Source organism: Dendrobates tinctorius, unplaced genomic scaffold (genome assembly GCF_039654945.1).
Source record: "Dendrobates tinctorius isolate UK_male_01 unplaced genomic scaffold, ASM3965494v1 ptg000075l, whole genome shotgun sequence".
NCBI classification, from domain to species: Eukaryota; Metazoa; Chordata; class Amphibia; order Anura; family Dendrobatidae; genus Dendrobates; species Dendrobates tinctorius.
In genome coordinates, this window is record NW_027361743.1 from 53,799,983 (window position 1) to 53,824,522 (window position 24,540).

The 24,540-nt window shown below is 45.2% G+C and overlaps 1 protein-coding gene across 2 annotated transcripts in view; it reads right to left on the reverse strand.

The window, feature by feature from the left end:
* Positions 1 to 2,342: 2,342 nt before the first annotated feature.
* Positions 2,343 to 24,540, reverse strand: part of MRPS31 (mitochondrial ribosomal protein S31) — an 84,136-nt gene continuing 61,938 nt past the window's right edge. Inside the window, exons 6-8 of one of the 2 annotated variants that reach the window (XM_073583275.1) lie at positions 13,940 to 14,083; positions 13,477 to 13,556; positions 2,611 to 2,732 (exon numbers count right to left, since the gene is read on the reverse strand). In XM_073583275.1, coding sequence (XP_073439376.1) covers positions 13,492 to 13,556; positions 13,940 to 14,083 — 209 coding nt within the window. In that variant the 3' untranslated portion in view covers positions 2,611 to 2,732; positions 13,477 to 13,491. Of the gene's footprint in view, positions 2,733 to 13,476; positions 13,557 to 13,939; positions 14,084 to 24,540 lie in introns of both variants that reach the window. The other variant, XM_073583274.1, reaches the window with a different exon arrangement.

Below are 24,540 nucleotides of genomic sequence, written 5' to 3' on the forward strand. Positions count from 1 at the left end.
TCCACACCAAACATAAAAAAGAGGGTGGACAAAAGTATTGGCACTCTTCAAAAAATCATGTGATACTTCTCTAATTTGTGTAATTAACAGCACCTGTAACTTACCTGTGGCACCTAACAGGGGTTGGCAATAACTAAATCACACTTGCAGCCAGTTGACATGGATTAAAGTTGACTCAACCTCTGTCCTGTGTCCTTGTGTGTACCACATTGAGCATGGAGAAAAGAAAGAAGACCAAAGAACTGTCTGAGGACTTGAGAAACCAAATTGTGAGGAAGCATGAGCAATCTCAAGGCTACAAGTCCATCTCCAAAGACCTGAATGTTCCTGTGTCTACCGTGCGCAGTGTCATCAAGAAGTTTAAAGCCCATGGCACTGTGGCTAACCTCCCTAGATGTGGACGGAAAAGAAAAATTGACAAGAGATTTCAGCGCAAGATTGTGCGGATGTTGAATAAAGAACCACGACTAACATCCAAACAAGTTCAAGCTGCCCTGCAGTCCGAGGGTACAACAGTGTCAACCCGTACTATCCGTTGGCGTCTGAATGAAAAGGGACTGTATGGTAGGAGACCCAGGAAGACTCCACTTCTTACCCCGAGACATAAAAAAGCCAGGCTGGAGTTTGCCAAAACTTACCTGAAAAAGCCTAAAACGTTTTGGAAGAATGTTCACTGGTCAGATGAGACAAAAGTAGAGCTTTTTGGGCAAAGGCATCAACATAAGAGTTTACAGGAGAAAAAAAGAGGCATTCAAAGAAAAGAACACGGTCCCTACAGTGAAACATGGCGGAGGTTCCCTCATGTTTTGGGGTAGCTTTGCTGCCTCTGGTACTGGACTGCTTGACCGTGTGCATGGCATTATGAAGTCAGAAGACTACCAACAAATGTTGCAGCATAATGTAGGGCCCAGTGTGAGAAAGCTGGGTCTCCCTCAGAGGTCATGGGTCTTCCAGCAGGACAATGACCCAAAACACACTTCAAAAAGCACTAGAAAATGGTTTGAGAGAAAGCACTGGAGACTTCTAAGGTGGCCAGCAATGAGTGCAGACCTGAATCCCATAGAACACCTGTGGAGAGATCTAAAAATGGCAGTTTGGAGAAGGCACCCTTCAAATATCAGGGACCTGGAGCAGTTTGCCAAAGAAGAATGGTCTAAAATTCCAGCAGAGCATTGTAAGAAACTCATTGATGGTTACCGGAAGCGGTTGGTCGCAGTTATTTTTGCTAAAGGTTTTGCAACCAAGTATTATGCTGAGGGTGCTAATACTTTTGTCTGGCCCATTTTTGGAGTTTTGTGTGAAATGATCAATGTTTTGCTTTTTGCTTCATTCTCTTTTGTGTTTTTTCATTTAAGACAAATTAAATGAAGATAATAATACCAAAGAATTTGTGTTTGCAATCATTTTCAGGAAGAATCTGAGCATTATCTGACAGAATTGCAGGGGTGTCAATACTTTTGGCCACAACTGTAAGTGACTGGCAAATATTTGCTCCTCTCTTCATGTTAAGAACACATGAATGCTCGACCAAGTGTCCATGTATGTTGGGGCATCATGGGAGCAACTGAACACAAGTTCAACTAATATCCTACTTAATGTGTATTGCCTATTTTGCTATTTGCAACACGCCTGGCCTTCATCTACCTAAACAGCTTTTCCAACAGCACGCACCGATTGATTTAGGGTACCGTTACACCTAGCGATGCACCAGCGATCCCGACCAGCGATATGACGCGGTCAGGATCGCTGGTGCATCACTAGGTGGTCGCTAGTGAGCTGCCACACAGGCAGATCTCACTAGCGACATCGCTGGGGACGGGGATCGCTACTTACCTGTCAGACGCGGCGATCCTGCGTCCTCCCGCCCGCGTCCACTCGTCGCTCGTCGGCGCCACAGGAAGCCCAGCAGGAAGTGACCGACGAGAAATGATCCAGCAGCTTCTCGCGCGACCAGCCATGAGCAGCGGGGGGGCCGGTCGGAGGTAAGTATCAGACACAGCGATATCGCTAACAATATCACTGCAACGTCACAGAATCGGTGACTTTACAGCGATATTGCTAGCGATATCGCAGTGTGTAACGGGGGCTTTACTCAATTCCCAATCTCTTAGATTCCTTATAGATTGTAAGCTTTATAAGCAGAGTTTCTCTCCAGTTCATGGTGACTTGTGTGCACAGTGTAAGCTGATCAAAGGAACAATAAGCTGCATTGAAACAAAATAAGGTTGCTCTATAACAAGCTTGAACCACGTATGTAGTATTCACCTTGTAGAACAGTATGACATCCAACTAACCTGGAAAGCGTGGAAATACTCTATTCTGAAGATACACATACAAACAAATTCTAGCATATATTTTATTAATGAAACAAGCAATGTTTTTCATTTGCCATTTAGCTGGAGATGGAAATTTTCTTGGGGCACAAGTATATACAGTTCTGCAGAACTAGGAGTGAAAAAAAAAGGACTGCTATCGGAGAGCAGGAACTGCGCCACCACTTCAGTTGATGTAAACGTCACATTCTCTGAGAAGATCCTCTTTTTTATGAAAGTAATCATGAAACCAGTCTATGTGATCTTTCTTCTGTTGGACAGTAAGGTACGGATTTTTGGAAAGGCCACAAATTACCAGCTCCATAAAATGTCTGATTGGACCATGCTTTGGGAAGTCTTCCAAATACTTTTCAAGGAATATGTGCTCGTGGAACTCTACCTTCTGCTCCTCGTCAAGACCTGCCAGATAAATTATATCACCGTGAGTGTCTAAAAATTACATTTCAAGAACAGTAAAGCGATATGATGCTTATTGCTACATTTTTAAGGCAAGAAAGCAAAATACACAACCAATAAATAGCTGGAGAACTGTGACAACAAATCTGCACATCAAACAAGGACCTGCTGTAAAATACAAGATTTTCCAGCTCATTTGTGCTTATAAAACATATACGTGCATATATATATCTATATATAATAAAGCACAAATGAGTAATGATCCTGACTGAGAAGAAACAACATTTCTAAGTTATAACCAAGCTGTTTAGCATCTATTGAGGCTTCTATATTCACAAGTAATAAGGTTTCTCATTCCGCTTTTACAGAATCCCAATCATGAGTTGTGCCTTGAGGGCCTTTACATGAAGGAGGAGGATCACCTGCTTCTCACAAGCAGCATGAGATCTGCTGCATCCTCAATAGCACCTTTATTCTCTTCTGTACTTCCACCAAACAATTCACAATATTGTTAGAGGAATTAATAGGTAACTCCACCCAAAGTCAAAAGTAAAAGCGATTTTGGGTCACTTCGGGTCAGTACAACAAACACTTCTGCTCCCCTGATTTGCTCTGATGGATCACTTGCCAAGACTAAGGGGATTACTGGAACATTCAGAAAAGCCATCTTTTAAAGAAAATCCTGAAACAAAGTAGTGACGTCGGCCATGGTGCCTTTTTTACATCTCTTGTTATGAAACAGAACAACATTAAGGATAAGACCATTCACAGCTAAAAAAAAATTTGAAGTCCTTTTTTAAAGACAAAAAAACCAAACATCAATAAAATGTCGCTGTACTGCGGACACCATTGGCATGCGCGTGACTGGGCGCATGGCCACGACATCATGCAACCCTGTCGCTTGGACGCTGAAGCCGCCAACTGATGACTTCAGAATATGACGACACACTGCAGTGAAGCGGGGAAAAGGCGAGTAGAAGGGTTTATTTTTTTTCCCTATGTATTGAACAACAGCAGCGCAGGCAGGATGATGGAGCATCTACCAGGTTGTAGGGACATATACCAGTATGGGGGGAGCATATGCCAGGATAAGGGGGAGCACATACCTCTGACTAGGGCAGAATAAAGTCCTGCAGTGGCCAGGTGCCAGGGCTCTTTGACCTTTCCCGGCGCCTGCTCATTGCAGTACTTTGCTCTGCCCTGAACCTGCTCATTGCAGTACTTTGCTCTGCCCTGAACAGGGCAGAGAAGTACGCCTGCGCAGGAGCGAGACGTCGGGGAGACTGTGTGGATGATGTAGGGAAGCGTCATCCAGACGAAACAAGAAGGGTGACGGCATCGCAAAAAGAAGGAAGGCGTCAGACCAAGAAGAGCGACTCCCCATGGACCAGGTTGGGCTGGGGTCAGATATATGCATTATAGAATGTTGTACATCAGCCCTGAAAGATGGTGGTTGCATCTCATATCGGTCAAACCTGGTGACACGTTCACTTTAAGAGACGATAACATAATTATAGAGGACAAAAAGGCTGAGCTATTAAAAAAGGCACATTTCATCCACGTTCACCAGGCAACTACCGTCCGGGAAGCCTGACTTTAGTAGTGTGCAAAGTATTGAAGGAATTATTAGAGATGACCTGCAGAGATATCGTTCATGAATCCGTGCTGGTTGTCAGTTATTATATTAGTCTCTGCAATATAAGTCTTGTCTAACTAAAATGTGGGGTTTCTATGAGGAGGTTAGTGGAAATCTAGATGTAGATAATGCAGCAGATGTTATTTATCTGGACTTTGCAAAGGCATTGATAATGTACCACTTAACAGCCGGATTGAAAACGTCAGATTTCATCACAAGTGAGAATGAGCCCTAAGTGGTGCATTTAATTGTATATTGTGTGGGGCTTGTGTAAAGGGTACTAATTATTATAAAAAGTAGAGGAAAAAATTAAAAAGGAAACATTTTGCAGAAACACTTAGAAGAAAGAAAATGAAAAGACAAATCAGTAGATATAAAATAAAAAATAAAAAAAAGTTGAATAATAAAAACTAAAGCCCTACCTATAAAGTTACTTGGTGCTAACAATTCTTTTTTTCTTGCAAAAGAAAAATGGATGTCACTAACAGTGTGACTTACGCTCACTCAGTGCACTAGAAAAGAAATTACCCGGAAATGAGTCTTTTTATTTTTTTGCAAAAGAGAAACAGCTGCCACTAATATTGTGACGTAAGCGCCCCTAATGCACTAGCTAAGAAGTTAGCCGACGAGAACAATTCTTTTTTTTTTTTTTTTGCAAATGAAAAATGCTACCTCCCTACTTTGCATGCCAACTCGGAGGGTAAAAATGCTGTGCAGAGTGGTGATCGCTGTTTTAGATTAACTTCTTTGGCGCTCATTGGTCAGTAACTTGTTCAGTCAACCAGCGCCAAAATAGTTAATTAGGAGAGGTGACGTGGCTATCACTATCCATTCTGACTGCTGTGATTGGTGCTGTCTGAGACGGCACCAATCACAGCATGTCACATGATTTATTTATTTTTTTTTTTTTAACTTCATTGTGAAATTGCTGTGATTGGCTTGTCAGAACTGATCGGCCGATCACCGATGCGGGAGGGAGGGACACATCCCCCCGGGGCGATGTGCCTGCTGTCAGAGATAGCTGCCATCTTAACTCAGTCACTGCACGATGCAATGTGGTAACGGGAAACAGCGGCGCTGTATATACACTTCGCTTTGCTATAACGCAGCTCACGCAAAGCAGTATATATAAGGCGCGTGTTGGGAAGGGGTTAAAAAGGGTTTCAATACACATAACATTGAGTGTTATAGTTAATTTAGTGGAAAAAAAAATGCACAATTGGTGGAGAAAGGTTGAACTTGACCTACCTAGGTCTTTTTTCAACCTATGTAACTATGAATATTTTAACTACTAAAACATATAAAAGGATCCTACGAATGTAGCTGTAACACTACGGACCTGAATCATGTCGCCATTTCATTTTTACTGCAAAATGCGAGCCGTAAAGACAATACCCTAAAAGCAATGGCAGAATTGCTTTTTTACCCCCCATAACGCTCCTGTTTTATTTTTTTTTCCAGTACATTATATGGTAAAAATTAATAGCATCACTCAAAACTACGGATTCTCCTGCAAAAAAACAAGATCTCATACGGTTATGTCAATGGAAGAAAAAAAAGGTTATGGCACTTGGAAAAAAGAAAGGAAAAAGCAAACGGGCAAAAAAAAAAAAAGGTAAATAAAGGGATTAAAACGGCACAAAGAATCTAGGACCACATTTATCACCCACCATGAAAAAAATGTTGGTTTATATGTACAATAAATAGTAACCCCATACCAGGATTACAGTAATGTAATGACAGAAGGGTAATGGGTTTGGTCAGGCAGTAAGTTGTAGTGGCTTTCCCAACACTTCTGTGTACACGGCTGGTACGGTGGTAAATTCGCAGTCAGACAGGGATAGACGACGGCTCCGGTAGTGGACAGATTTTCCTTTCCCATAGAAGGTAAGAGAGCATTCATTGGCTTTCAAAGCTTTTCCTTCCACAAATAATTCTTGTTACTGTAATTTATCGCATTGTTGTCACTTGCCGGGAACTTTCACGTCATATTATCCTCTCTTGTTTGCCACGCTGTCTCCTGCTAAGAGGCTCCCCAGGCTCTGCCTTTCTCCGAGCCCTCGAGAACCAATTGGTACAGCCTGCAAATGAGCCTTCTGACATGTTGGTAATTGGATGTGGACCACTGACCTAGAACCAGCTTTATACCCCGAACGATCCCTGCTGCTCCAAGAGAATGGATGTAATAAACAGCCACACACATTCCTGATGATTGTTGGCTCCTTTATAATTTGTAGCCGTACAGATCTTTTCTTCACTGACCGTCTGCACAGCAGCGTAATGGGGTGCAGGGCAATGGTGTATGGTAGCAGCCTGGGAATGCGCGGACAGCCAGCCTCGCACATTATGACTCACTCCATCAGTTGCAACAAGCGAGAAAGCCAATTTCTACTATCTCAAGGCCGAGCTTAATCACCGAGGCCGCTGCATTAATAAATACTTACACTTTTACACGTGAGCTTGGGTCAATGCTATTTACTGATGTTGCATGAATCGATTATTTGCGCAGATCAGATTTCATAGATCGAATCTGTGGTTTCACCTTTGTTTAACCCCTTAAAGGGCTTTTCTGGTTTTGGAAAAAACCCTGTTTCCCAGTAACATTTTTTCTAGTTTGTAAATAAATTGCCTCTTACTCACCCTACACCGGTCCGTCGCTGAGTCTCACACGCTGTTCCCGATGTCAGTTATTGTCTGCAGCGCTGAAGTCATGTCGCCATCGCGGCAGCCAATCACTGAGCTCAGCAGTTCTGTCCAAGTTGATGACACGAGACTCCTAGCTCACCGATTGGCTGCATTATGTTGACGTGCCATCAGAACTCCAGATACCAGCCACCGGGAGCAGCGGCCGAGACTCATACAGCAATGGGCCCAGGGGAGAGTGAATAAAGCATCAATGCTGAGCCGACAGTCAGTGCTGGGGCGCGGTTACAGCCGCCACTCACTATGTACTGATCGGTGACTAATGCTGCGACGGCCGCTCCTCTATGACCAAAAGCCGAGACGGCCGGGAGGAATAAAGTTGATTACCTCCCAGAAGTTGAGCTTTTAGCGTGGCGGCTGCATGGCTTTAGAATGCTATTAACCTGCAAATGAACCCCATATAAGCAGGTTAATAGCACTTTGGTACATGACAGGTTCCTTTTAGAGTTTTCTTGTCTGATTTTTGAATACCTTTAAAAATTTTTCCTATTCGTTTATCTTTTTAGTATTATGTGTTACAAAATGTCAGTACTGCAGTAAATGGTGAAATTAAGAGTACAAAGATTGCGCCAATGGTTGCCTACAGCGGTGACCCCGGCTTCCACTGCAATCTATGGGCAGCTCACGATCACATAGCATCAGATGAGGGAGTCATGAACAATAGAATGGACGCCAGATCACAACATTTAAATGCTGTTTAAATGCTGGAGGAGGTGCCGGCAGTGTTAAGTTGAAGCTCCAGACATGCTTGACATCCGGCATACATATACAGTGACTGTCATGAAGGGGTTACATCCCGATGTATACTATGAGTTATTTTTATATGGTTTCAATCAGTTTAATATAATATACACTGAGATGAGGTATGCAAAAGGTCACTGAAACTTAAGGCCCCGTCACACTAAGCGACTTACCAGCGATCCCGACACCAATATCAAGGTGTCAGGATCGCTAGTAAGTCGCTATGTGATCGCTGGTGAGCTGTCACACAGACAGCTTCACCAGCGATCAGCACAGCGATGCCGAGCGCCCGGTATCGCTTGCCATCGCTGTAAAAAATAGAATCAAAATAAAAAACATAGTTATTCTCACCTTCCGACGTCCCGTTCAGCCATCCTGCCTCTCTCCACGCTCCGGTCCCAGTGATCCTTTGCACGAATGACCGCGAGATGTCACGGTCTCGAGGGATAACAAAGTCTCGCGGTCATTCGTGCAAAGGATCACTGAGACCGGAGCGTGGAGAGAGGCCGGAAGACTGCGCGGGACATCGGAAGGTGAGAATAACTATATTTTTTATTTTTTTTATTATTTTTTACAGCTGATCGCTGGTCTCCCGCTGTCACACACAGCGATGCGTGCTGACCAGCGGGAGACCAGCGACCAAAAAAATGTCCAGAGGTTTCTTCCAGCGATCAGTGATACCGGCAGGGGGGCCGCTCGCTGATCGCTGTCACACACAGCGATCTCGCTGGTGAGATCGCTGTTACGTGACAAAAGTTGTGACTCAGCAGCGATCTCGCTACCGAGATCGCTTAGTGAGGCGGGGCCTTTACTTAAGATAAAGGAATGTAAATTACTGGTCATTTATTTATCCATCAACAAAAGACCATTGATATTCAAGGCAACTACCCTAATTAGATTGGGTGTAAACATTCCCAGGGATGTTATCTTGTGCTCCGAAGCCCCTCCTCCAGCTTGCTGTATTTCTGCCATGTGGCACACATGAGGCCCCCTCCTCTAGCTTCCTGTATTATATACTGGTTAAAACAGGTATTGAGGGGATGTGTTTATAGCCAATGGACAATAGACTTGTGACATCATTCCCCATATGGTGGGGCTGGACACACCTTTTAGCTGAACATTTAAAAGAACTAGGACACATGTGCTCACTCTCTGGTCTCCTGGAGGATGAGTGGTCGACGTCTATCTGAATAATCTAACGTATGAATAATGCTCGTTTCTGATTAATGCATATGTACTTATAGTTTTATACTGTTTATTATTTGATCTTATCACTTATTAAGTAAATCAATTTAGTAAATTCAATTCTTGTGTGAGCATTTTCTTTTTCATTACAATCCCTTACAATACAAATTGGTGTCAGAAGTGGGATTGTTTTGAATAAAAATGTTTGCAAAATTGAATAAGTTTGTTAAGAGTAGGAAAGCAGTTGAGAGTAGTGTCATATCTTTGCCAGAATGGGTGTTACCAGGAAAGTGGACCCCAATGGCACAGGAATGTAACAAATATATGGAGGGACAGCGGTTATCAAATCCCCAGGATTTGGCTCCCAAATTTGATCTCTCAAGGTATGATGCAAAAGAGCAGAAAGCTGCAGCAGCCGTTGGATGGATTTGTGTGCAAGCGTCTCAAAACTTACAGGAGGAGATAGATAACTAGCGTTTAGAGCTGCATACAGCTAATGAGCAAAGGATTAGCTTGCAATCAGCCTTGAGAGACCAAATGAAACAGCAATATGCAAAGGAATTTTGAAGCTTATGTAATGAAAAATGTGAATAAGAATAGGCGCAGGAGGAGACAGCAGCCAGTGTCAGATAGTCATACTGCATAGATTAGCACCATGATTGCACGTGAGAAATGGTCAGATTTGCTAGAATGGGATGGCTGTGACAGTGAGACAGATGAGGAAGAAAAGCAAGCCAGACCGATTGTGACTACTAAAACTAGGAGAGAAGTCACACAGCGTAGTGGAGATAGGATGGATGCAGGAAACGCAGCTACAGGAGCAGAAGCTTCAATTACAGAGGAAACTAGGAATTATACAGCAGGAGAATTAACAGAATTAGCTACCAGGTACAGGCAGCAAGCAGGAGAACCTTTGTTAGCATGGATTCTCAGATTATGGGATCAGGGAGCCGATACTATAATCTTGAACCGTCTTGAGGCAGTAGGACTTTGTAGTATTTGTATTGATCCTATGGTGCGTCTAAAAATGAGACGTGCAAGGGACACTGCAGAGACTTTCTCTTTGCTGCATTTGGTGAGGGATTCTGTGGCACAAGTGTATGACTGTCCCATGGAATTAATACCACAGACACGATGGGAGACTCTTGTAGATGGAGTTCAGAGATTGAGAGAAATCGCAGGTATAGGTGGCATAACTCGCAATCCTTTGCCAGATCTGAATGATCATTTTGCTGTTGTTGAGGATTGGAAGGGACCAGATGCTGCAATATTGACAGTATTGATGAAGAATAAGTATCATAGAAGGTGCCCCAGCGTCATACAAAGCCCCATTGTTCACTATGTTCATTGCACTTATGGGAAGTTCCACTACTGTCTACACAGCATGCAATTTAATCTCCCAGCTATCTGCTCTAGAAAGAGCAAAAGTGTCAAAAAATAGTACAGTAGAGAGAGTAGATCAAGAAAGGAGAAAAGAGGATGATACCCAAATTAGAAAGAGCAGGAAGGAGTTGTTTTGTGACCTGATAGCTAGTGGGGTTCCATTCCAGGAGATAGTTGGGATCTCTACAAGTGACCTGTTGAGAAGATGGCAAGATCTGAGGAGAAAAGGTAAATTGCAACTCGCCAGACCCAAGAGGGTGGCGACAAATGAGATAGGGGGTTGGAAAGATAGAGGTGGGACACCTGATGGAGGCATGCAAAGCCCCCACTGTAACCACCCCTTGCACTCTTCCAATACCATGGCATACTACACCCCCTGCCAGGATTCCCTCATGGACTAATTTTAAATTCAGATTTTAGATAAAAGTTGTGGAATATCCCTGAAAATTGTTGTCTGTACAGTTTTGCCATTTTTGATGTCTAATGATGTTTGTTTTTGCTCTAGAGTTTCTTAGAGAAATACTCCTGTGAGCATACTGTGACGTATGTGCTGGCTGATATATGAAGAGAAATACTCCTGTGAGCATACTGTGATGTATGTGCTGGCTGATATATGAAGAGAAATACTCCTGTGAGCATACTGTGACGTATGCGCTGGCTGATATATGATGAATTGGGTTTGGTCTTGGTGATGCATAAATGTGCATTCCTCACCTGAGGGTTTGTAATACACCTTGATGTTTTAAGAGACAAAAGACCACAACAGATATAAGATGATTCTGTAGGTGGGAGCCATGTGAGAGAAACATACAAGGCAAAGAGGGAGTGACATTACAGACAATGAATTTAAGACTGACCTAAAGTTAGATGACTGATAATATACTGGGGGGTTGACAAGATAATAGATGTCTTATTTGTACTAAGTGTTGTCTTTGTCACTGTATGTGCTTTGTGTATTTGTCCACATGGTATTTTTATTTTTCCTTTTTATTTGGTATATTTTTATTTTTTATGAGCTCATTTTCTGAATTTTAATTGTACTGTGTTTAGCGTTCTTGGTTTTTAAAGGAATTGTTTTTTTTCTCTTTTCAGTCCACTACATGTTGGATTGGAGGGTGGGGTGTGTAATTAACCTTTTGTTTGCAGGAGTAAAAGAAGAAACCTTGGCCATATAATTAAAATGTAAATACAGTGCACAGTAAATAGTTCATTCCTGCAGTAGGGAAAAAGGAGTCCATCTGCCTAATATTTTATGACTTATTTTTGAGTTTTAACATTTTTTATTTTTTGGGAGCTCCAGTGCAAATTGGGTTTTGAAGAACATATATGTTAAATGATTTCAATGAATGCTAGTTTGTTAATGTCAGTCTTTTGTTCTCGATATAGTTTTGTTCACCTACACCTGAGTCATGCAATGCAAATGTGTGGGTACCCAAAGTGTGTGCTTGTCTATATGTAAATGAGAATCTCTCCTGCTTACTGAATGAATGCATTAGGTGAATCCAGAGTGTGTGTTGATGTAATGTGTATATTATGATGTAAAAATAATAATTTGCTAGAATTGGGTTAATAGCAAATTGGTTTGGGTTCTGTTTTCCTTAACATGTAATTGTACTGATTCTGACTAGTAGTAACATTATTTTGTGATCTCCATGAACATGATTGTACTGGTAATTATGATCATTGTTATTATGCAAATGTGATTGACATGAATTTGATGTGTTTGATAACTGGTATCTGATATTTTGATATTATGATTTATTTCAGTGTATAAGTCCATACACATATTATATATTTTATGTAGTAGTTATTATCTAGAGTAGAAATATTTGCTACAGTAGAAAATTTCAAAGGTCATTCTGGGCACAATTAATTTGGACCAACAAACCTACGGTAATTTTGTTTGATTCATTTGATCAAGGGGTGGAAAACAAGCCACCAGGACTGAGTTATATTGAACAAGTTATTCTATCTTGGACTGTGAATATATCATGGACTGAGTTATTTTGGACTGTTGCTTTGGACTGAGTTAGCTCTGAAAAGACTTTGGAACTTTCAAGTATGATTGTGAATTTCACTTTCCCTCAGTGCAGGCTGTGTCTTGTGTGTAGACTGAAGATGTCCAATTGAGCGCTGAGACTGAGCCCAGATGATGCTGAACCGTCACCAGGGCGAATCCTCATGACTGTCAGCTGATGACAAGGAGGGGACATCTAACCCTAGAAGCTTCTGCCGGAAACCAAAGGGCATATAAAGTGAGGCCATGAACAGCTGCAGCAATAGAAGATGAAAGGACTCTTATGCTCAGTCATTGGACACCTGCACTGAGGGGTTAATGTCATGAAGGGCAGAGACAGATTGCTCTTTAGAGTCTGTTTTTTTGCTAACCAGGGAATGTAGTGAAGTCACTTAGGCCAAGTGATGAGGGCATAATACTCCTCGTGCTTCCCTGCAACAGAGACCCATTTAAAAATTGCGGTCAAGAAAATCCAAAGAAAGAAGATTTCTACAGACATTTGATATTTTAGCACCTGCTGGTCCAATGGTGTTTTTGTTTTGATTTTTTCCGTTTTAAGCCCAGGATGTTGTTTTTTACCAAAACGGTTTTCTATTGGTAGCAAATAAATAAATATATATAGAAGCAATGCAAATAATGATAAATGGTATAGTTTAGTGGCAGGTTAATTAAAGTGATTGAAACCAAGGGGTGGAATGTATACTATGAGTTATTTTTATATGGTTTCAATCAGTTTAATATAATATACACTGAGATGAGGTAAGCAAAAGGTCACTGAAACTTACTTAAGATAAAGGAATGTAAATTACTGGTCATTTATTTATCCATCAACAAAGGACCATTGATATTTCAAGGCAACTACCCTAATTAGATTGGGTGTGTAAACGTTCCCAGGGATGTTATCTTGTGCTCTGAAGCCCCTCCTCCAGCTTGCTGTATTTATGCCATGTGGCACACATGAGGCCCCCTCCTCTAGCTTCCTGTATTATATACTGGTTAAAACAGGTATTGAGGGGATGTGTTTATAGCCAATGGACAATAGACTTGTGACATCATTCCCCATATGGTGGGGCTGGACACACCTTTTAGCTGAACATTTAAAAGAAATAGGACACATGTGCTCGCTCTCTTGTCTCCTGGAGGATGAGTGGTCGACGTCTATCTGAATAATGTAACGTATGAATAATGCTTGTTTCTGATTAATGCATATGTATATATAGTTTTATACTGTTTATTATTTGATCTTATCATTTATTAAGTAAATCAATTTAGTAAATTCAATTCTTGTGCGAGCATTTTCTTATTCATTACAATCCATTGGAACCCTTACAATACACCCCATCACATCGTCACGCACGATTGCTGTAGAGAATCACCTAGGTAAGTACTTGGGGCAAAAGTCTTGCGTGTCAATGTGACATCATAGCTGGAAACATCGGAGCAGGGGCACCGGATTCAGCAGCCGGGGGCCTTTTTTATTGACCTGTAGACAGCTGATATGGTAATGCTGACAGCAATTATAATCATGCACTGATGTTAGCTTACCGGCTTCATTGTCAATGGGAAAACTCCAGAGTTTTCCTTCTTTTGTCCATTGTATCATCTCTTCAAATCCATTCCTCGGAGGATGCTCAAAGATGTACGCAATCTCCTTCGCCAGCTCTAGATCCCATAGAGTAGGTGGCATGTCTGACAACAGTAAATGAGATAGAAGCATTTTAGCTATCTAATCAAGAAATCACAAGGAAAAGTGGAAAAAACAGCCATAAATCATACAAGGATTCAATACTATACACATTCAATACTATATATATCTCACCATATTCAAATGAAAAGATTCCTCCACTAATATTCACATAACACTCTGATGAAAGAAATGGAACTGGATAGGAAAATGTAATCTATTGGGGCAAGGGTGTCGCAGCCTTATATATATTCCTCCAAAATATTCTGCATATCTGTTGGTCACTGCACTCAGAAAACTTCAGACACATCTGAAGTTTTCATTAGGGAGTCTGGTTGCCAAAACCCAAAGTGATGGTTAAAATGTAGAGGCGTTCAGCTAAGCGCTGCTCTCCTCCGAGACTAATGACAAGGTCAATGGAAAGTCTCAATAGTCCATCTTACATCTCCAGGGTGAGCAGCACTAGGCAAAGTTATTCTGCCACTTTTAGTAATTCCTCTTTTAATCTCCTTTTTTTTTTGTTTATACTGCAATCTTCAGTCTGCTTCTGAAGCTCATCTTGTCACCCTTGCTCTTCATCAATGCCCAGCGTATGGCTGTAAGACAAGTAACTGCAGCAGGAGCCTCTTCCTCTGACCTGTCTCCAGTAGGACAAAACATTACTAAGCCCATCTTTTTAGGGGGCCAGAGCTTCACCAACCAAAAATAGAAATGCTCAGGAGATTGTTTGGTTTAGTCATGTACAGAAAATAGTAAGCGAGTACAAATTTTATATATATATATATATATATATATATATATATATATATATATATATATATATACACATACACCCAAGGACTGAGCTGTATTTACACTACTATTGTAGGGTCGGGTAAGGCTCTGGGTTTGGAAGTGGAGTCTGAAAGCAGAAGATCTTGTCAGAGATGAAGTTAAGATTCTGTATCCATCAGGTAGAAGCCAAGCTTATTTAGAATTACTCCTATACAGTATAGGTGACACTAATAGACATATGATGTTGCAATTACTGGAATAACCTACCAATTCGGGGAAAATCATGTAAATTGCACATGGTTCTAGAATTACAGCGAGAACACAGGAGAACAAGGTGCAAGAAGGTTTTGATCCATGAGATTCCGCAAGAGAACAGTCTGAGAAATTACGTGTCTAGACTTTGGCATTTAAACTTGGTCAAATTATATTTCCATTTTATAATGACTGTCTTCCTTGTGTTTTCCTGAAATTACAAAAAGCCTTCCATGCCCTTTACCAGCAGTCTGAAGGATGCTACAGCCAGACAAGAAATGCTGAGCTTTTCATCTACAGTAGACCAGTGAAGTGACCTCTAGTCCTTAGTATCAATGGTGCATAATTGTGAATCAAAAGACACTCTAAAAAAATGATGCTTTTCCTCAGTGGTAAGGTGCACACTCTTTACATTGTCGCTACTCTTTTATATTCCATTGGTAATCTGTGTCTTTGTAAAGTTCCAGAATTGCTATAAGCAAGACAGTCCAGTCTCACCTCCAGACAAGCAAGACAGTACAGCCTCACCTCCAGACACTATTGCTTAAATCAGGTTTTTAGCTTATTTTTTTATTTTTATTTTTTTAATTGTTTGAAAATGTAGCCTATATTAACCTCTGGACCCGTAGCCTGGTTTCACCTTCCAATATTTTCAATTCTGACCACTGTCACTTTATCAGGTAATAACTCTGGAACGCTTCAACAAATCCCACCGATTTCGAGACGGTTTTCTAGTGACATACTGTATGATGATGGTAAAATCTGTTCGATACGATTATTTGTGAAAATATCGGAAAATTGATGAAAATTTTGGAAAAAATTTTGCCCTTAAACCAGAGAGAGATGTCACACAAAATAGTAAATAAATAACATTTCCTTCGTGTCTTCTTCACATCAGAACAATTTTGGAAACAATTTTTTTTTTTTTTAGGAAATTTTAACAGAGTACTGCAGTGCGCAGGTGCCGGGAAAGGTCAGAGAGGTCCGGCGCCTGCGCACTGCAGTACTTTACTCTGCCTTTAATAGGGCAGATATAGTACGCCTGCGCAAGAACTGCGGCAGAAGTAAGGAGGAGGATGTCATTGATAGAAGATGGGAGGCACCGGACCGTGACACCCATCGGACCGGACCCCTGGGTGAGTATAATCTAACTCGTTTTTCTTATCTTTCAGGTTACATCGGGGGCTTATCTACAGCATTACAGAATGCTGTAGATAAGCCCCTGATGGCGATGGCCGCATCTCATATCGGAAACATGGATTTTTGTGATACTCACCGTAAAATCCTTTTCTCCGAGACGCCCATAGGGGGACACAGGACTGTGGGTGTATGCTACTGCCACCAGGAGGCTGACACTAAGGCTGAGTTCACACGTGGAGTTTTTTTCGCGTTTCCGCGCCGGTTTTAACCATGCGATTTTGCCGCGAAAATGCGAAAAATAAGCATCCCATGCATTCCTATGGGATTCCGCAATGCTATGCTAATGCTGCGGTTTTACCGCGGCGGAATCGCTTCGCGGTAAAAAACGCAGCATGCTCATAAATTTTGCGGAATCGCGGCGATCCCGCACCCATAGGAATGCATTGTTCCGCTTACTTCCCGCATGTGGCTGTGCACACCATGCGAAAAGTAAGCAGAACAATTGCGGATGGTACCCACGGTCCGGAGGAGAGGAGACTGTCCTCCGGGCTTTGGGTATCATATCCCTGTAAAAAATGGAATTTAAAATAAAAAATGGTGTTATTCCTACCTTCCGACGTCCCGCGCAGCCTTCCCGCCTCTCTCCACTCTCTCGTCCCCTGTAATCCTTTGCGAAAATGCCCGCGATGGCGTCCGTTCTCACGGGATTGCGAAGTCTTGCGACTGTTTGACGAGTGTGACCAACCTGTCAATCAGTTCTCCAAGCGATGCTACAGATCGCTTGGAAAACGCTAGCATTTTTGCAAGCTAATTACGCTTGCAAAATGCTAGTTTTTCCGTGGGAAAATCGCGGGAATTTAAAATGCGATTTTCCCGTGGAATGGAATTCCGGAACTCTCGCGGTAATTTCCGCGAGAGTTCCGCTACATGTGAACTTAGCCTTAGTGAATTTAAAAAAAAAAAAGGTTAGCTCCTCCTCCACAGTATACACCCTCACCTCGATTGCAGGCAAAACCAGTTTGGTGCAAAAGCAGTAGATCACAAAAAGATAAAATCAACCTCAATGCAGGTAACAACATGTCTAGAAATCCCACCTGGTATCACAAATACATATTAATAAGCAAAAAGAGCCAAATGGCTAGCAGGGTGGGTGCTGTGTCCCCCAATGAGGGTCTCGGAGAAAAGGATTTTAAGGTGAGTATCACAAAAATCCATGTTTCTGCTTCGCCTCATTGGGGGAAACAGGACTGTGGTACGTCCTAAAGCAGTCTCTGGGTGGGAAGTCGACTCACCGGTCCATGCTACACGCACCTCCTGTCTAAAGGTGCGCCACCGCTGCTTGGAGAATCCTTCTACCCAGGCTTTCATCTGCTGAAGTCTGAGTATGGACATTGTAATGTTTGGAAAATGTGTGCAGGCTGGCCCAGGTGCCCGCCTTGCATACCTGTTTCGCCGATGCCTGGTGCCGAAGAGCCCAAGAGGCGCCCACTGCTCGAGTTGAGCGCGCTCTGATCCCTGCTGGAACAGCTGCGCCTCTGATGCGGTAGGATTCCTGGATCGTCAGCCGAATCCACCTGGCTATGGTCGATCCTGAGGCAGCAAGTCCCTTCCTGCGACCCTCGGGGAGCACGAACAGTGTGTCTGTCTGATGAAAGGATGACACGTACTTCCTGTGAGCTCCCACCAGATCCAACGTATGAAGAGCCCTTTCCACACGGTGCACCGGTGCTGGGCAAAATGAGGGCAAGACAATATCCTCATTAATGTGAAAGGAGGAAACAACCTTTGGCAGAAAAGGAGGGGACAGCCTGAGAACCACCTTATCCCTGTGAAATATCAGGAATGGAGCTCGGCAAGATAGAGCTGCCAGCTCCCGGACCCGCCTGATTGATGTTATTGCCACGAGGAACACCACCTTCCAGGAAAGGTATGTCAAAGAGACATCTTGTAGTGGTTCAAATGGAGCTTTCTGGAGATCACCTAGGACCAGGTTAAGGTCTCAGGCGTCCAGATGGGTCCTATAGGGGAGTACCAAGTGTGAGACCCTCTGGATGAAGGTCTTCACCTGCAGATTGGTAGCAATCCTGCGCTGGAACAGGATGGATAAGGATATCTGAGGGAACTTGGAGCTAAACCTGAGTCTAAGCCAGACTGGAGAAAAGCCAAGATGTTGGAAATAGAGAATCTCAGTGGACAACAACCGTGGTCCCGACACCATGTGAAGAAAACCTTCCATGTGTGGTGGTAAATACGTGCTGAGGCGGGCTTCCGGGCGCTAACCATTGTAGCAACCACCTTGCGTCCGAACCCAGCCTGGGTCAGAATCCAAGACTCAAAGGCCAAGCCGTCAAACACAGGGCCCCTGAGTTCGGGTGGTAGATCGGGCCCTGGGAAAGTAGGTCTGGGCGCTCTGACAGCTGCCAGGGAAAAGTCGGTGAGTAGCTGCACCAGGTCTGCGTATCACGCCCGACGAGGCCAATCTGGGGCCAGCAGAATCACTGGAACCCCTTCTGCCTTGATTTTCTTGATGACCCTCGGAAGTAGTGGCAGCGGGGGAAATAGGTATGGGAGGCGAAACTGGTTCCGTGGCAGAACCAACGCATCCACGGCGATTGCCTGCGGGTCCCGGGACTGAGCGACAAATGTGGGCACCTTGGCGTTCACCCTGGAGGCCATCAGGTCCACATCTGGCATTCCCCAAAGTTGGCAAATTTGCCGGAAGACCTCAGGGTGTAGTGACCATTCCCCGGACGCAAGACCCTGCTGGCTGAGGAAGTCTGCGGCCCAGTTCTCTACATCCGGGATGTGGACTGCCGATATCACCTAGTGGTTCCTCTCGGCCCATTGAAGGACGTGCCCCACCTCGTGCATGGCTGCCCTGCTGCGGGTGCCCCCCTGATGATTTCTGTAAGCCACGGCCGTGGCATTGATTGAATTGATTGAATCCGGATGGGGCGGCTTGCTAGAAGATGATGAAAATGTTGCAGAGCCAGCCAGATTGCTCGTATCTCTAACAAGTTGATCGGGAGGCGTGCCTCCTGCGGCGACCACCGTCCCTGGGTCGTGTGATGGCGAAAAAACGCTCCCCAGCCAAGGAGACTGGTGTCGGTTGTGACCACCAACCAATGGTCACGGGGAAAAGGTTTTACCTGAAGAAGGGAGGAACTGACTGTCCACCACCCAAGTGCCTGTCTGACCTGCACGGACAACCGGCACCAGTGGTCGAGTGTAAATGGGTTCTTGTCCCACGATGCCAAGAGGGCATGCTGCAGGGGGCGAAGATGGAGTTGGGCAAATGGAATTGCTTCCATTGCTGCCACCATCTTGCAAAAACGAATGGTAGGAGGGACTGGATGGCAAAGTACCTGGACTCCCTGCCGAAGAGCTAGGGCCTTGTCCCGAGGGAGAATTACCAACCCTCAAGGTGTTGAAGATCATCCCTAGTAAGGAAGTCCTCTGAGCTGGAACAAGGGATGGTTTCTTCAGGTTGACCAATCACCCTAAGCGGGAAAAGAGTATCTAGCGTGATGTTGACGCTCTCCTCGAATGCTCGATATGATGGGCCTTTGATCAAGAGGTCGTCTAAGTAAGGCAAGACAACTATGCCCCGAGAGTGCAGAATGGCCATGACGACAGCCATGACCTTTGTGAACACTCTGGGGGCGGTATATAGCCCGAAGGGGAGGGCTGTGGACTGAAAGTGTAGGCCGTTGATAGCGAAGCGTAAAAATTTTGGATGTGGAGTGAAAATGGGGATGTGCAGGTACGCGTCTTGGATGTCGATAGAGACCAAATATTCTCCCTGTCCTATGGCAGTATTGACCGAGCAGAGAGACTCCATCCGGAAATGTCTGACCCTGACAAATCTGTTCAGAAGCTTTAGGTCCAGAATAGGTCTGACAGTCCCATCCTTTTTGGGGACCGTGAACAGGTTGGAATAGAAACCCTGAAATCTTTCGTTTTTCGGTACGCGGATGACAACACCGTTTTGCCGGAGCAATTTGATGGCCTTGAACAAGGCCTGTGCCCGGGTTTCCATTTTGGGAGGATGAGAAAGAAAAAAACCGTCTTGGGGGGTGCTTGACAAAGTCTAACTTGTACCACGAGGATACCAGCTCCCTTACCCATGTGTCATGCACGACGGAGAGCCAGGCATGGCGAAACCAGAGTAGGCGACCGCCTACTCTGCTGGTGTCGCCCAGAACTTGCCTCGAGTCATTTGGCTGAAGATCTTTGGGACCTAGGTCCCCTTGATCTGGGCTGTTGGGATCGCATCCTCCCAAATGGGTTGACTCTATATGAGACTTGACGATCCCTGCCCTGGTTGGGGCGACCTGAAACGGCAGGGTTGGTTACTGCAGCCCACCTGGAGTTGCGAAAGGACCGAAACCGTGTCTGAAGCTGGTGACAAAAAGGCTGCTTAACCCTTTGCTGAGGGAGAAAACTGCTCTTGCCCCCTGTGGAGTCAGAGATAAGCTGGTCCAAATTCTCACCGAATAGGCGGCCACTCTGATAAGGTAAAGAAGTTAAGGACTTCTTGGAGGTTGAATCTGCACGCCAAGTTCTCAACCACATAGCCCTCCTAATAGAAATTGCATATGCGGCAGAGAGTGCTGCGCCGCTAGCCGCATCCAAAGATGCATTAATCAAATAGTCTGCGGCCAACCCAATCTGATTAGCAATCTCTGCTACCTCCGCAGGCAGGTCCATACCCTGCAAGGCTCTGTTTAATGATTCTGACCAAAAAACCATGGCCTTGGCTACCCAAGTTGCTGCGAACAAGGGAGAGAGTGCTGAACCTGACACCTCAAATACTGAGCGAGCCAGGCTCTCTATGAGACGGTCAGTGGGATCCTTGATAGAGAAACCATTAGGTATGGACAACAGGGTCTTAGAGGCCAAGCGCAACACGGGTGGATCTACAGTCAGGGATTCTGCCCACTTTTTACGGAGATCAAGAGCAAACAGGTATCTTGCCTCGAGCACTTTCTGGCCTGAAAAACGCTTGTCTGGCCATTCCCTGTGTCGTTGTACTATGTCGTCAAACTCTGGTTGAGTAGAAAATAATCTATGAGGCCGCTTGACCCGCTTAAATGCAACCTTGTGCCCTGAGGCCAGGGTGGATTCATTGTCAATCCCCAGGGTCTGGTTGATGGCCTCGATGAGGCTGTCCACTGTTTCCTGGTAACCCGGAGTAACTAAGTCAAGGGGCTAGGCCGAGTCATAATCTGAGCTTTGCTCGTTATCGATTACTGGCGGGGGCGAGCGAGGCAGAGCTCACGGATGCTGAGGCACCGGACAGATCGGGAGACGCTGTGCGGGTTCGTTTCCCCTGCGTTTGCCTAGTGTGAGAGGGGCCTCTGCAGGCCGGAGGCTCCTGTGAGGTGGAGGAACCCACTAAGACAGGTGAGCCACTATCCCTGCCCCTATCTGGGGCTCAAAGGGACTCGATTGCTCTCGTAAGCGATGCCATGGACTGCGACAGAGACAGAGTCCATTCCGGGGGACTAGGTACACTGGGATCGGTCGCAGGGGAGGGCTCCATGTTCGGAATCGCAGGTTTCACAGATTTGCTTACTTTGTGCATGTGGGAAGGCGGACCGACAGGAGGTGCACGCAGTATACAGAAACGTGTGCGTCTTAGCCTTTCTAAGCATGGTGGTCCGGCTAGGTGATATGTCTGCAGGGTTTGCAAAAATGCTTAGCCTCTGGCAAAAACAGAGGGTGGCCTTCCTCCTTCGGGGGTAGCACTTACCCCTAGTCCTGTGTCCCCAGTCCTGGATCCCCTTAGGTGTCGAGCCTGCCGAACAGCTGCTCGCTTTTTCACAAAGTGCGCCTCAGCGTGTGGGTGGGCCCGCCGGAAGAGGCGCCGCCGGTGACGTCATGTGGGCGGAGCTTCTGCCCACGGCCTAGCGCCGGCTGAACCCGGGGACTAAATTTTCGGCGTTCGCCCGAGGCTCCGGGGGCGGGTCCGCCGGAAGTAGACGCATCGCGGGGGCGGGACTTCCGCCCGCGGCCTTGTGCCGGCAGAAGCCGGGGCCTAAATTTTCGGCGCCCGCCTGGACACGGGGCGGGACCGCCAGAAGCAGGGGCCTGGGCAGGAAATGGCGCTGCCGACCACTACAGCTGTAGGGGCACATGTTGGCGCCCGTACTCATGCTGCAGCCCGGGGATGCAAGAAAAAATGGGGCCACCAGCTATGTCGACCCTGGGGATCTACAGGAGCCCTCCCAGCCCACCTCCTTCCGCGCCTCACCCCTGGAAGCTCCAGCTGATCCTCAGGTTGGGGGGGAAGGGGGCTGCATTGAAAAATCAAGGACGGTGCAGGCACCCTAACTACTTCCTCCCTCCAAGGGACGAGGAGAGGGACCGTCCGCCTCCTTCCACCACCGCAGTCTTTGCATTGGTGGTGCAGTGGGGGCCGCACGGACTGTACCTGTGCCTCTCTACAGCCTAGGGTTTCAACACCTTAGGGTGGTTAGGGCTGAGTCCGGCATCATTTCCCACGTTGCGGGACAGGATATTTGGAGGTGACACTCCACGTGCTCGCCCGTTATTGGTTTGGGGAGATCGGACCCTTTCAATAGGGTCCGTCGCTCCTGTCTCATCTTCGTGGAAAAACAGAAAAAAAAAAAAAGAGTCTGGAAAAAGACCAGACGTGTGTGCCTCCTAGGACATTAAGCATGAACTGGTTTCGCCTGCAATCGAGGCGAGGGTGTATACTGCGGAGGAGGAGCTAACCTTTTTTTCATTCACTTAGTGTCAGCCTCCTGGCGGCAGTAGCATACACCCACAGTCCTGTGTCCCCCAATGAGGCGAAGGAGGAGAAAAAAAACGGATTACTTACCGGTAATACTCTTTTATAGAGCCACGACAGCACCCACTGAGAGAGGGGATCCGCCCCTAGGAACAGGAAACCTACAGAGAGAGAAATGGGGCGGTGGTCCCCCTCGCTCCCGCAGTTGGGTTACAGAGAACAAGAGGAACCGCCATACACGTTTTAGTCAATTTTTCCTTGGTAAGCGATTCTAATCTATAGTCACTATATGCTTACTACATTTATTTACATACTTATATACTATTAAAAATTCTCCACCACCAGAGAGCCTCGTGAATACTATATATTACGGGAGGGAAGTGAGTGGGTGCTGTCGTGGCTCTATAAAAGAGTATTACCGGTAAGTAATCCGTTTTTTTCTCTTCGCCACGACAGCACCCACTGAGAGATTTCCAGAGACAATCACCTGGGAGGGCCCACCGTGTCAAAGACAGATCTACCAAATGCTAAGTCCTCAGAAGAGGCTAAATCTAGCCTATAGTGACTATAAAAGGTAGAAGGAGAAGACCAGGTTGCGGCCTTACATATTAGCTCAATCGGGACATTCGCCCTTTCGGCCCAGGAGAAGGACATGGCTCGTGTAGAATGTGCCCTTATACCCTGCGGTGGGTCTTCTCCTTTTGCTGAATATGCCACCGAGATCGCATCCCTGATCCACCGGGACAGCGTGCCTCTCGTAACTCCACACCCCTTCTTGTTACCCTGGAAGGAGACAAAGAGCCCTGCTCTGCCTCCAGGGACTGGTCCTCTCTAAGTAGGCTAGGACTGCTCTCTTTACGTCTAAGGTGTGGTATCTATTCTCCTCTGGTGTTACGGGGTTATCATAGAAGGAGGGCAGGTAGATTTCTTGGGATCTGTGGAATTTAGTGGCTCTCTTAGGCAGATGGACAGGTCCGTCTTTAATACTAGCCTCTCCTGGCCTATTGACAGGAAGGGTGGATCTCCCGACAGGGCTTGGAGATCACTCAATCTTCTCGCTGACACTAGAGCTACCAGTAGTGCAGTTTTCAATGTAACGTATTTTATTGATACCGAGTGTATGGGCTCGAAAGGGGCCTGTGTGAAGGCATCCAAGACTAGACTAAGGTCCCATGATGGTAGTCAGGGAATGTGGACTGGGTTCGTTCGCTGACAAACTGAAATAAATCTAGCCACCCATCTGTTACCTGCCACATCAAAGTTATATAAGGCCCCCAGGGCCGACACTTGGACCTTTAGAGTGAGTATTGACTGAAAGATTCAACTGCCGTCCCTTTTGTAGGAATTCTAAAATAGCCGAGATAGGCATTTCACTAGAACGCTTCGCTGAATGGAAGGCTAAGAATTTCTGCCATACTCTAGTATAGATCCTTGTTGTGGATTCCTTCCTACTCTGTAGGAGGGTGTCTATTAGACCTTCCGAGAATCCTCTTAGCCTTAATAACTCCCTTTCAAATTCCATGCCGTGAGACTCAGCCC